Source organism: Clavelina lepadiformis, chromosome 1, assembly GCF_947623445.1.
Source record: "Clavelina lepadiformis chromosome 1, kaClaLepa1.1, whole genome shotgun sequence".
In the NCBI taxonomy this organism is placed as follows: Eukaryota; Metazoa; Chordata; class Ascidiacea; order Aplousobranchia; family Clavelinidae; genus Clavelina; species Clavelina lepadiformis.
In genome coordinates, this window is record NC_135240.1 from 11,599,501 (window position 1) to 11,611,858 (window position 12,358).

At 34.5% G+C, this 12,358-nt stretch overlaps 3 protein-coding genes across 9 annotated transcripts; 1 reads left to right on the forward strand and 2 right to left on the reverse strand.

Annotated features, from left to right (window-relative positions):
- The first annotated feature begins 282 nt into the window (after positions 1–282).
- Positions 283–3,445, forward strand: LOC143455473 (NADH dehydrogenase [ubiquinone] iron-sulfur protein 3, mitochondrial-like). Of its 2 annotated transcripts, none has more exons than XM_076955092.1 (7): positions 283–453; positions 594–686; positions 1,618–1,709; positions 1,883–2,038; positions 2,602–2,727; positions 2,885–3,004; positions 3,217–3,445. In XM_076955092.1, the coding sequence occupies exons 1-7, from the start codon at positions 393–395 to the stop codon at positions 3,382–3,384; spliced, it is 816 nt and encodes a 271-aa protein (XP_076811207.1). In that variant the 5' UTR covers positions 283–392; the 3' UTR covers positions 3,385–3,445. The 2 variants fall into 2 exon arrangements, with proteins under 2 accessions (XP_076811207.1, XP_076811208.1); XM_076955093.1 differs by having other exon boundaries at positions 285–453; positions 600–686.
- Positions 3,446–6,068: 2,623 nt separating this feature from the next.
- LOC143447928 (uncharacterized) lies at positions 6,069–8,377 on the reverse strand. Of its 6 annotated transcripts, none has more exons than XM_076947786.1 (6): positions 8,192–8,377; positions 7,671–7,742; positions 7,151–7,501; positions 6,725–6,766; positions 6,406–6,478; positions 6,069–6,233 (listed from the first exon to the last, which is right to left on the reverse strand). In XM_076947786.1, exons 1-5 carry the CDS (start codon positions 8,293–8,295, stop codon positions 6,439–6,441), a joined length of 609 nt encoding a protein of 202 aa, XP_076803901.1. In that variant the 5' UTR covers positions 8,296–8,377; the 3' UTR covers positions 6,069–6,233; positions 6,406–6,438. The 6 variants fall into 6 exon arrangements, with proteins under 6 accessions (XP_076803901.1, XP_076803899.1, XP_076803904.1 ...); XM_076947784.1 differs by having other exon boundaries at positions 6,069–6,151; positions 8,192–8,376; XM_076947789.1 differs by lacking the exon at positions 6,725–6,766 and having other exon boundaries at positions 6,069–6,151; positions 7,156–7,501; positions 8,192–8,376.
- Positions 8,378–10,072: 1,695 nt separating this feature from the next.
- On the reverse strand, positions 10,073–12,320 carry LOC143447912 (hydroxyacyl-coenzyme A dehydrogenase, mitochondrial-like). Its single transcript, XM_076947783.1, has 7 exons — positions 12,163–12,320; positions 11,881–12,047; positions 11,573–11,730; positions 11,416–11,490; positions 11,021–11,162; positions 10,674–10,863; positions 10,073–10,390 (listed from the first exon to the last, which is right to left on the reverse strand). Exons 1-7 carry the CDS (start codon positions 12,236–12,238, stop codon positions 10,269–10,271), a joined length of 930 nt encoding a protein of 309 aa, XP_076803898.1. The 5' UTR covers positions 12,239–12,320; the 3' UTR covers positions 10,073–10,268.
- Between the last annotated feature and the right edge of the window lie 38 nt (positions 12,321–12,358).

Here is a 12,358-nt window from a genome sequence, read left to right on the forward strand (position 1 = left end):
AATTGGGTTTTGTGGCCATGTCTGACCTTTCATCATTATAGCATGACTGCATACTTAGTGAAAACTTTGGGTTTTTCCATGTTTTTCGTTAATAAGAAAAGGCCAATGTCTTGACTGGTGTATGTCGGTGAAGTAGACACTTTTTTTAAAAGTACTGGTTTGTATAAAAATATTTTTGTTGCAAAGTACCATATAAATTTTATCATAGCAATTTTAATTGGGCCAAATATCACATTTGAATGTAGAAGTCAAATGAAGGTCAAATGTTTACATACCATCTAATTAAAGTTTACTTCTGTTAGAGATTTACAACACATTTTTATTGTTAATTTTTAAAACCAATTAGGGTTGGGAAATGTGTTAGTGTTCATATAAGTTTGCAATAAAACAAGATGTTCTTAGTTCGCTCTTGCACTCGTCTAGCTCGCAGTCGAGCAAGTTACTGTGCCCAAAGTAAGTCATTTAAAGGTGCTCAATGCTCATCTAGTTTTAATATTTGCTTGAAATTTTAACTTTATCTTGACTTTTCTTCGTATGGTTATTTTTTGAAATTGAAAGCTTTCTGGTGACTTTTATTATGTTGTTTTCTTTGGGCCTAGGTCATCTGCTTAAGGATGGCACAAAATTAAACAGCTTCAGCAAAAGTGATTATTCATCAGATGTTACTCCTCCCACAGATCAAATTCGTAAGTTTATAGTTTAATTCGATACGCTATACAAGCATAAGTTTTATTCTACTGTGAAAATATCATGCTTTTGCATTATTGTGTTGTTTTATGTAAATATTATTATCAAATTTGGACAATTTGATAATTGTAGTTGTATAATTCGACGAATTAGAGCAAAATGTCAGTAATTTTTATTGTAATCTAATTTGCAAATAATTGTGTACTCTAATTTTAATTCTATTTTAATTTTCGATTTTTTAAAAACACTAGTTTTTCCAATGGAGTTTTTTCGAAAGCGAAGCACGAGGCTCCTTCATGTAACAAAATAATAACTATCGAAGTGTTATAGACCTATGTCACGCAGTCCATGCTGCACCAAGAAACTGGTGTTTTGCTGTTGCATGTCTACCAGACATATTATATGACATTTTCGATTGATGTATAATTTCGTCACAATGCTTATTCACTTGTACGCAGATAATCATATAATAACAATAGAATTATATGCGTATACAAATACAATGAAAAAGATATGGATTTTCTATATCTGATAAATATAATTCTAGTTTAAATTCTAGTTTGAGCAAATTCGTCAATTCTTATTCTAATCTAATTTATAAAAGCTTAGTCTGTTTTAATTCCAATGTAATTGCAAAAAGCTGAAAAACAACTAGTTGTCTAAGTTTGATTATATAGCGGTAAATATTAATATTGATATACCAGTACATAAAACGTCACAATTATGTAATTGATGATTTTTATCTGTGATCATTCAAGGTAAAATATTTTTGAGCTAGCATGAAGACTTCCAAAGTTTTTTTTAGTGACAGATCAAATTTAATTTCTGTTTGTAAATGTAATAAATATAATTCAAAATGTGCAGTATGTCATTTAATTTTCCCTGTTAGCTTTTTTCAGTAATTCTAAGTCTTGGATTTTTGTGTTATAGCTGCAGTGCGTGCTTCGTCTTCCATTGTAAGGCAAAAATTACTGGAGTTCGGAGATTATGTTGCTGAGTGTCTTCCAAAATATGTACAGCAGGTATTCATGCCTTTTCAGAGTGCAACTTAGGGAATAATGAAACCTTTTGCGGATTTTTTACCTTTTGTGCCCATTTATATGTACAGCCTTTCACAAGCATTTATAAGCAATTTGTTGGTAAGTTACTTATTTAGGCCCATGTGTATGTTAATTAGTACTTATGTGTTTTTAAGGTACAATTGACATACACAAATGAGCTAGAAGTCATGATCGATCCTGAATATATTATTCCTGTAATTACATTTTTGAGAGACAATACGCTTTGTCAATTTACCAACCTCAGTGATTTGACTGCAGTGGATGTTCCAACTCGTCCGTGCAGATTTGAGGTGCGGAAGTTCCCAGATAATTAGACATTGTTACGTGACTGTCTTAGTTTGGAAAGATATATTTTGTGTTATTGATATTATTTTCTTTTCTTGATTAGATTGTTTGTACTTAGAGCCAGCGAAACCTACTCTGGGGCCCAATTTGGTACCTGTTAGGCTGTTAGTAGGGTACCATATAGCCACGCCTCATAATAGACAAAGACTCTTGTTATTTTATTCTTACTGTAGTCTAATACACCAAACAACCCTTAAAGATCCCTCAATTTATCCCTCGAAATTTATCCCTCAATTCTTGACGACCAAAACAACCATCAACCTGCTCTGTTTGATCATCATTCTATTACATGTTCTTGACTTTGGTGAAAAGTCTTTAAAATTATTTTGTTTTGCAATCTGTTCTGTTTTGCGCATGTTGTTTATGCTTGAGTAAGTGCACGGGCCCAGTTTCAAAAAGTCAGTGAAATCAGTGTAAAATTTGTGTAAAGGTTTGCAAAACCTTTCACCCAGAAAATGGATTTGAAAACTACACAATATTTAAATATCTCTTGCAATTTTTACCTTAGATTGTCTACAATTTTTTATCTATTCCATACAACCAGAGGATTCGTGTAAAAACATATACTAATGAACTAACTGCACTAGATTCAATCTGCGAGGTCCATCCTGGTGCAAACTGGTATGAGCGCGAGGTTAGATTTTGCAATATTATTATGAATTATTCATTCACTGTCTTTTTTTTATTGCATGTTAAAATACTTGCAAATGAAAACTTATGATAATCCTGAATTTTGATCAACATTTTTACCCTTTTAAAGTATTTATTTTGTCAGAAATTTTATGCTGCAGGTGTGGGATATGTATGGGGTATTCTTCAGAAATCATCCTGATTTGAGAAGAATTTTAACCGATTATGGGTTTGATGGCCATCCATTTAGAAAAGATTTTCCACTGACAGGATATTATGAAGTAACTACGAGTTACAGTTTTTCTTGTAATTGTATGACTATTTATTTGCAAACTTGCCTTTGCCAATTGTTTTTATATTAAGTCCAAAAACGTTGGTTCTTTAAAAATATTAAGCTTGTCTTTAGCTTAATTATTATTTCTTTTTAAAATGGAAAAACATTCCATGTGTTTTTGAAATCAAAACTTCGTTCTATGTGATATTTTTCATTAAGATTCGGTTTGATGACGAGCAACAAAGAATTGTTCGAGATCCCGTTGAGTTGGCTCAAGAGTTCAGGAAGTTTGACTTGTCTAGTCCATGGGAAGTTTTTCCAAACTATCGTCAGACGCCTGAACTTCCAAGTCCACCTGAAGTTTCATCAGAAGAGGAAAAGAAATGAATTTAATAAATTAGTGTTGTTGCCAATTTGCTCTAAATAATAAAGCTACTATAACTTAAAAGTTAGTTGCTTTTGACTCCTGTTGTGGGTAAGGGTAGGTGTTTGCGTTTAATTATAACGTTTCCTGCTACCACAGTCAGATAACAGTGTTGATCGTGACATCTGATTGCTTTTGATTCACTGAAGTAAGCATGCACAACGCAGGGAAAGAACATTACCAGTGTAAATTACTCTAGCATGTAATATATAGCACGCACATTTACATTTCTACAATGGACAAAAAGTCAGCACTCGTCACTAATTTAATCTGGATCAAGTTCCAACTTGTAAACCTTTTTTAACGCTATAATGCGACATAAACACGAGGCGCATCGTAATTGGTAAATAGAAGAAATGGCTTTGGCAAACAATTGAACATAATCATTTATTTGAAGTGAAAATAAAAATAACGTATGTAAGTTGAAGTGCTAATTTTGAAACGTTTTTGTTAATTTTCATACTTCCGGTGCTGTATAGGCTACAATAAAAATTAGAGATTTTAAAAGAAATTTGAAGTTTTTCGTATAAATGCTGCAGACAGCCAAGTGTGTCGATTCCTTTACAGTCTGCGCTAACTGAGCGTAAGAATAAGGGCTAATTATGACAATTAGCACAAGTCCAGTTTTTAGAAGCATATTCTTTAATTACGAACATAATCTCATTAAATGCTTAACAAAGGAATTATTTTCATAGATGAAAATGCTTCAACCCTCTTGTGTTGTCCTTAGTTTTTAAGCAAGGAGTAAAGTCGTCTACAGAGTAGAGCCAATTAATATTATGGCAATTAACTCCACGCGCGACCAAGCTCTGTGATAAGCCAATATTACAATACTCCGAGCATGAAAATGACTTTTCAAAATTGTGTATTGTCATTGTAAAGCGTAAAAGATATTAACACCGCTTCTAAAATTCTGTTGTATAATAAAGTAAAATAATAAATTGGTACTTTAGGAAAAATGGTCATCTGCGTTGCAGCCAATCTATTGCTACTGTAGTTCTATAGAGAATTTCAGTTTATTTTATCCGTAATGTTGTTTCCATATGTACACGCATCACTCGTATTTTATTTACTTTCGAGTAGCGGAGCGGAAATTGTAGCAATTTTGCGGTAACGACAATTTTAGCAATGATTTATTATTGTAGTGTTTCGAACAACAATATAATATTTCTTGACCGCGTAAGCAACTCATCCAATGAGTCATTACAGCCCTTTCTTTGCTAACCCTACTAACTCAGGTTGCTGCAAACCAATGGATGCTAACAGGGTGGCGCGAAATCGAGGGGAATTCCCCAGATTTTTGTCTCGAGACAATTCGTAGGGAAAAATATAAACTGACTGTAATGCATTTTAAATGAGATTTAGCGCACAGCTTTCAGAAAATATAACCAAAAATTGTATTACGGTCCTCTACCATAGTAATAACCAAATATATTTTAAAAGGTGTAGTTTTCTATCATTCCAAAATACCGCAATGCTATTGCAACACAAAATTAACCGACAAATTTGCAATGATGTGAATGTTAACATTACCAGTAATTTTTTAGTAGTAGTTGATAAGGCCTGCTATGGTTCTAAAAATAACAACTTTTTGTCAGTTTAGGGCAAGCCAGACTATTCAGATTGTCATAATAACCACTAAAATTGGGAAACAGCGGTTGCTGAGCCGTATAGGGTCATTTTTTCATTTCCTTTTTTAGGCGATCCTTAAAAATCTTTTTTGTTTTTTACAAACAGTTTTTGCGACACTGACTAGCTTTTACCATTAAAACATATTACTGCGTACAAGCCAACCACCTACAAAATTCTGACAATCACCATTGTGACATATCTTTTCTCAACCCCAAAGTCTCTCTAATAAATTTCTTTAATCTTTGCTAAACCCTGTAGTTGGATAGATACGGTATGACTGCACAGCCCGAAGAAGTTCAGTTATTGCCTAGATGTTTTAAATCTCTTGATTTCAGCACAGCCTCCACTAGCTGAAGTTTTCCACCCAGATTTGTTCCACTGATGATGGATGCGAAAAGGATAATTAACGCGCTATCTCCCTAGCTCTCTTTCTCTACTTCAAATTACCTGCCTGTCACCATTAAACGTAAGGAGAAATAATTCGGTTTCCGAATGTAACGAATCTGATGATGACAATATTTGTATAGTTTGTTTTAAACATTTTAGAGATAGTCCATCCGGAAAGCAGAGCTGTGTTATGATTGTAAACGCTGGGCTCATGATACCTGTGCACTCGGTTTCCCTATATCAACATAAACCACAACTGTGGTGAAGATTGAGTTTCTTCGTGTTTCTGCATTATTTAAGATTTCAAAGTTGGTAAATACAAATAATGTATCCGTATTTTTTGCAAAGATTGTTTTCTTTTTTATGTATAAGTGGTTGATATCACCCAAGTGAAGCCAAGATTCATGTGACACCGGACACAGAAAATTTCATCTTGTAGACAACGTAGTTTGAACCGTGTCCTGAAAGTTTTTTGTGAAACATGGCAGTGTTATAAATGCAACGCGCAAATAGTTGATGTTTTCATAATCTACCAGTTTTTCTGAGAGTGACAGGTGCTGTTCTCCCCAAAGTGACGTCTGACTTAAACCAAAAGCCTAGTCTCTACATATCGGTATCAAACAAACTATACCGAATGCAAGGTTTATTCAACGTTAAATTGTAACAATATCAACATGATGTTGAGAGTCAGAAATCATCTTGAACGTTCACCTGACAAAAAAAGGCCATTATACGAACGGAAATTCTATGAAGCTCATTTCAGTCACCAACTTACTCAGGGTTTTGCAGTCGCCTGGAGTCAACAACAATTAGGCCTTAGTTATGTCTGGTCTTTTTATATGTCAAAGTTAGTACCGGTATAATTACCAAACACTTTCTACGAATTTTCAAACAATTACAATATCATGTTAACCGACAATTTGTTGTTTCTAATTTCATATCATGGTGTGTTGTTTCGTATTTACCTTCGATTTCCATGAGAACAGATTGGCTTAGGCTTAAATCTTCTTAAATGGGGCTTGGCTTGGTCCAGGGGACCTGGAAAATGATAAAAACATAACATATTGAAATATAATGACTTCAGTGCACCTAGCCACATTGATTGGCAAAAATATACTAAGAGAAGTAAGCATGAAACACTGATTCCGTCATTGGTCCACATCACATTGTTTAACACCAACGTTTCTTCACTTACGCGCCTCCACTAACAGTGGTTATTGCAGCGATCATTTAGATTTAGACCTACGTTTAAGACGCATCCTAAAAAAATTTTGATTAACCAACCTAAACTGATTGACGTTACAATCCCTTCCACCCCGAAGAATTCTGTATTAAGCAGAAAACAAATTTCGTATTAGGAAAGAAATGCTACTTTATTCAAGGGACTTTTTATACTCAGCATTCGTGCCGTTTCGAAGACTGCACAGTTAACAGTGCACACAGTAGACGAAAAACATAGCATTGTTAAGCTACTGCGAGGGTGCGTAATAGGCCTACATCGATGCATCGACCGGTCGATTGCAAAGCTTCTTCAAGCCGATTTCACATCATTCAAAACATATTTAAGTAGCCTATTTAAATATAACCAATTTTTTAATTATTTTTCAAACAATTTTTCATCTTTCGGTACAAGGAAGCAGTTCTGTTATTGAAATCTTATTGTCAGCCTACTATCAAAATTACAAGTTTTTGAGTATACTTATTACTCACGCAACTTCGAAAGCAAGCGCTCCCAGTTGACCTCCGCTCCCGCTGTCTTCACCGCTACCGCTGTCTTCAACGCTCCCACTGTCTTCTCCGCTCCCACTTTCTTCAACGCTCCCACTGTCTTCTCCGCTCCCACTTTCTTCAACGCTCCCACTGTCTTCTCCGCTCCCGCTGTCTTCTCCCCTCCCGCTTTCTTCACCGCTCCCACTTTCTTCACCGCTCCCACTTTCTTCAACGCTCCCGTTGTCTTCTCCGCTCCCGCTTTCTTCACCGTTCCCACTTTCTTCAACGCTCCCACTCTCTTTTCCTTTGCCGCTTTCTTCAGCGTTGTCCGTTGTTCTTGATTGGTCAAAGCTTTGAAATGTATAAACGTAGATTTTTATATTTACGCGTTAAATAAAATATTTTTCATAAAGCTTCGTTAAATTTATTTCTAGCAGAAAACAAAATTAAAAAAAGCATGGAAAAGTGGCGATTAAGGCCACTTTCTACTTTTCAAAGTTATATGATAGGTATATTGTACCTTTGTATGACCGCATCCGCTTCGAACCCACTTCTATTTGCTTCATAATTCTGCGTCACTGCTGGTGTTTCGCTAAAAGTGTAATTTACACGTTGGACTAAAAGCTGACGTACATATATTAATATTACTTTTATTAATATACAGTAATCTTGCAGACTATAATAAATTTAACATATGCAAAAAATTAGTCAAAATTCGCTTGTGTAAATAACATAATATGTATTAGTTTCATAGTCTGCGAAGGATCAGATTAATATCAAATAAAAACACATAACGCTATAGCTTTCTACAATACGCTAGGGCCGTTCACAAATGAAAGCAATCACAGTGATAAAAATGTAAAAGTATTTAATGACTGAAAAATTTTTTATAAACTATCGGCTATCGCATAACTATAAACTACAGTTTATACCGCGGATACTAAACAAATTAGAACAGTTTTAGTTTGATATACTGTATAAATTCGTAAAAACTTAAAATTTTATGAAAAAACTTGCCCAATTTTTAACCGACATATTTACCCATAATAATTCTTGAATTGAAGTTTAGCTGGAATGCTTCGGGAAGAAACTTGCATTACAATAACAGCAAGAATGAGAAAGCCTACTGCGGGTTTGGGCAACATATTCACTGTTTCTCTTTAAAACCTTCAGTTGTAATAACAGAATCATTTACATCAAGGAGAAACTTTAATGAAGTAATTAGGTTTAAGGAATGACGTATTTATAGGTGGATTGTGGATCTTCATAAATTTGAGATGTTTATGCGTTTTTCTTGCCCGTAAATTTATTTAATGTCATCCAGGAATTTACAAGGAAACAGTATTAGAAATCGACACTTTCCTTAGTTTTGCTAGGAACAACTCATTTACCCTGCATGATGACAGCCTTATTCCATCCATCATCTTTCGGTACAAACCGCAGGCTTTTTGAGCATCCATAAGACAAATTTATTTCGAAGCAGAAATTTAGTTATTTAGGATTTAAAGTAGTTAAAAACTTAGTTGAGACTCCGCTATGCACATTGCTTACTGAACTGAATGTACTTTAGCATCTCTGGCTGACGAAAGCAATTGCTCTATTACAAGTTTTAATTCAAATCTGTTTCAAATTTTGAACAATGCCGATTAGCATGGGTGCGAAACAGCATGAAGCCTTATGAGCGGTATAGAATTTAATTGTTCAAAATTCTCGGGCATTTTGCCAATGCGTTGTAAGACATTACTGTTGAAATTACATTACACCATATTGTGCTGTTGTCAGTCGGTACTTTGAAAGTATTGTCAGTAACGGTACTTGGCAAAAAATGTACCGACGGTTCCTGTATTCGGTACTATTTTAAACAATTGTTTCGGTACTCGGTACTTCTTGTATAAAAGATGCTGCTACAAATGCAATGTTTGCCGCTATCGTGCCCCCAGTAAAGGTTACTCCAGGTCAATACATATATGACGTTAATCGCTTGCAATTTTAATTGGCATTTCTAAATTAAAAAAGATGAACAAGTGCTAAAACTATTATTAAGGATTAATTAACATGTATTTTTGAAAACATACTTGTTAAAATTTTGAAATTATCATGTGAAAAGTACCGATATCGGGACCGACTGAAATTTCTTGAAAAAAGTAATTCGAAAGAGATTCGGTACTTTTTTTCATAAGTAGCGAGGTTCGGTATCGGTACTGAAACTTAACGCGGTACTGCTCACCTATGGCTGTTGTATAACTCTTTTGAGCGTAAATTAATATCCATCGAGTAAAGCATTTTGCAAACTAATTTATCATGATACTAAATCCGACGTTGCCGTACACATTATAAAATGATTTTGTAGTTTAAACTTAAAACTTTTTGGAAAGTGGACGCTAGAAAAAGCAGAAAGTACGTGTAGCCTGAAACAGTTCGCAGCGACCATCGTTATCTCTATGCAACTGAGGGAGTAAGATATTATTATTACTTAAAAGATGTCGTTCATTGCTTTCTTACACGTACGTTGCAAACTACTGCAGACTTAAATGCAGACAAGATTTCTGGAAAATTTGCACGATGTCGAAAAGGAACTGAGTCTTTATTAGTTTCCGTAACGTTTCTATCGTACACGTGCTGACAGATGGAATAAAAAAATTTCTGACATATCTGTCCCGACGATTAATGATTAGTTTGCATCACATTGCACTCTGCATAGAATGCCAGCTTGCTTTCCACAAATTTCCTGGCGTTAGAGCTCAACCAACAGAGTTCTGTCGCAAACAATACGACGTACCCTTTTTCTTCAAACTACAGTAGCTTGCTGCCATTGCAGTAAAGGCGATCATGTTAACTGCCGTTTGAACCCACTAGTAAATTTACTGCAAATGTTTCTTAACGGTGCTATCCTGCGCAGAATCGATATAATACGAACCAAACTTAACACTTGGCAATTGTAATAATCAAACAGTAATTATATCAAAATTTGCATAACGTAATTAATCAGAAACGCATGGTTACGTAATTACCTTGTACGCTCACAACGATTACATCGGGGTACACAATGTAATGCTTGCACTTATTCCAACTACAGAATCGAACAATAGGTAGTACCACTCAGAGAGTATTGAAGTTTTTATTTCTTGTAGGTATAAAAACCTTCTCCACTCTTCCGTCCAAGTTTTCCTTCGGCAACTAATTCATTTAGAAGTGGGCTTGGTTTGAAAAGTGGGTTGTCAGGCTCCAGTTCACTCCAACCTAACGATCACAGACATCAACATTGTACAAGAAGCAACGGACATTCTTATGCTAAAATGTTTATATTTGAAATGTGTGTACTGCAATTTAGGAAAAAAACTCTTGCTTTTCTTGTGCATAGATTGAAAGCAAGTACTTCCTTGGCTTAGAATGTTTTATCCAAGAACAGCAACAAAAGAGCATACAGCGTATTATCCAATAGATAAAATAATGTAAAATATTGTTCGCACTAAATCTGCATAAATAATTGGTAAAAAACCACGTATCAATACCAACAACATACCATCAATGATGAACTTGCAAGTGTCTAAACCAACATAGTCTGCAAGTTCAAATGGACCCATCGGATAACTGGCTCCGAGTTTCATGGCAACATCAATGTCCTCCTTCGATCCATGTCCCCGTTCATACAGTCTAACAGCTTCCATTAAGTAGGGAACTAATAAGCGATTCACCAAAAAACCAGGAGTGTCCTGTGTACACAAAAATTAGGTTCTCTTATTACTGTTTTTTTTTTCTTTTCTGAATGAGTGAACCAAATACAATTTAGATGAGGTGTTACAAGATAAAATTAAACACAGGTTTATGGTTTGAGTCATTTTTTCAAATTCCAGCATACAAAGTCCTTACTTGGCAAGACACTGTTGTTTTTCCCAATTTCTTTCCCCATTTAGTAAGTGTGTCGAATGTGGCCTGACTCGTTTCTGGTGCCTTTACTATTTCAACTAATTTCATCAATGGAACTGGATTAAAGAAATGAACTCCACCAAATCTGTGGCAATACATAATCAATTATCGAATATTATTACTATAAAGTATGGCTTGAATAGAATAAAAACAACTTTATAAAATTAGCTAATAGTAAAACTTTGGAAAATATTATCTTTTTACCATAGCAAAGTTCATATAAAGCAAATTTATGTCTTATGGCCATGGACACACTTTCACACATATATGGATTATATACTTAAATAAAAGGTAAAGGTATCACTACCTAAAGTAAAATGAAATTTATCCCAACCTACCTGTCTAATCGGTTAGTTGCTTTTGCTATTTCCCGAATCGGAAGTGAGGAAGTATTGGAAGCAAAAATTGTATTCCTATACATTAATAAGCAAAATATAACTAACTTTTTCATATTCTTCATTAATATATGTTGAGTATGAATGAAAAATCACTCACGAAGAAGCTATTCCATCTAGCTTCTTAAAAAGCTCTTGTTTAACTCCAAGATTCTCTACTATTGCTTCTATAACAAGATCAACGTCTTTAGAAGCAGCCATAACATCTGTGTTGGTTGAGATCCTGTCCATAATATCTTCTATGTAAGCACTACCAGCCTGCAAAGAGACAAGAATTGAAGCAGTGATAAAGTTTTAAAACACAGTCATGGTCACTAAAAGAAATCTAAAAAAACATAATTTACGCAACAATATTCCAAGAAAGCAGCCTGACAAACATATACCAAAGCATGTTCCACAAATACATACTTCGGGACTTTCAGCATATTTCTTTTTGACAACTCTTTCCAAACTTTTCAGTATAGTTTTTTCGGAATTCTGTAAAACCGAGTCATTGACATCAACAAGCGTAACCTGATCACCCGCAGCAGCTGCAACTTGAGCGATCCCAGCACCCATCTGCCCACCACCAATCACTAAGATTCAACAATATATGTTTATTGTGAATTTAATCTAGTTGTAATTCAAGTTATGTTTCAGGCTGTTCTCTCATTCAACAATACAAATTTCAGTAACAACTTATCATTGTACCTGTGACTTTATTAATCTGTTTCATAGCAGATGTAGCAATACCACAACGACAAACTTTTGTAAATTGAGACAACATGGTTTGAAACAGTTGCTATATATGTTATAAGTCTTAAAAGTTATGTTTTCCACTTGCCTAGAGACACAAAAATTCTTGTTATAATAAATCTTGTAAAAAATTAGTTTTACAATTTTTTTC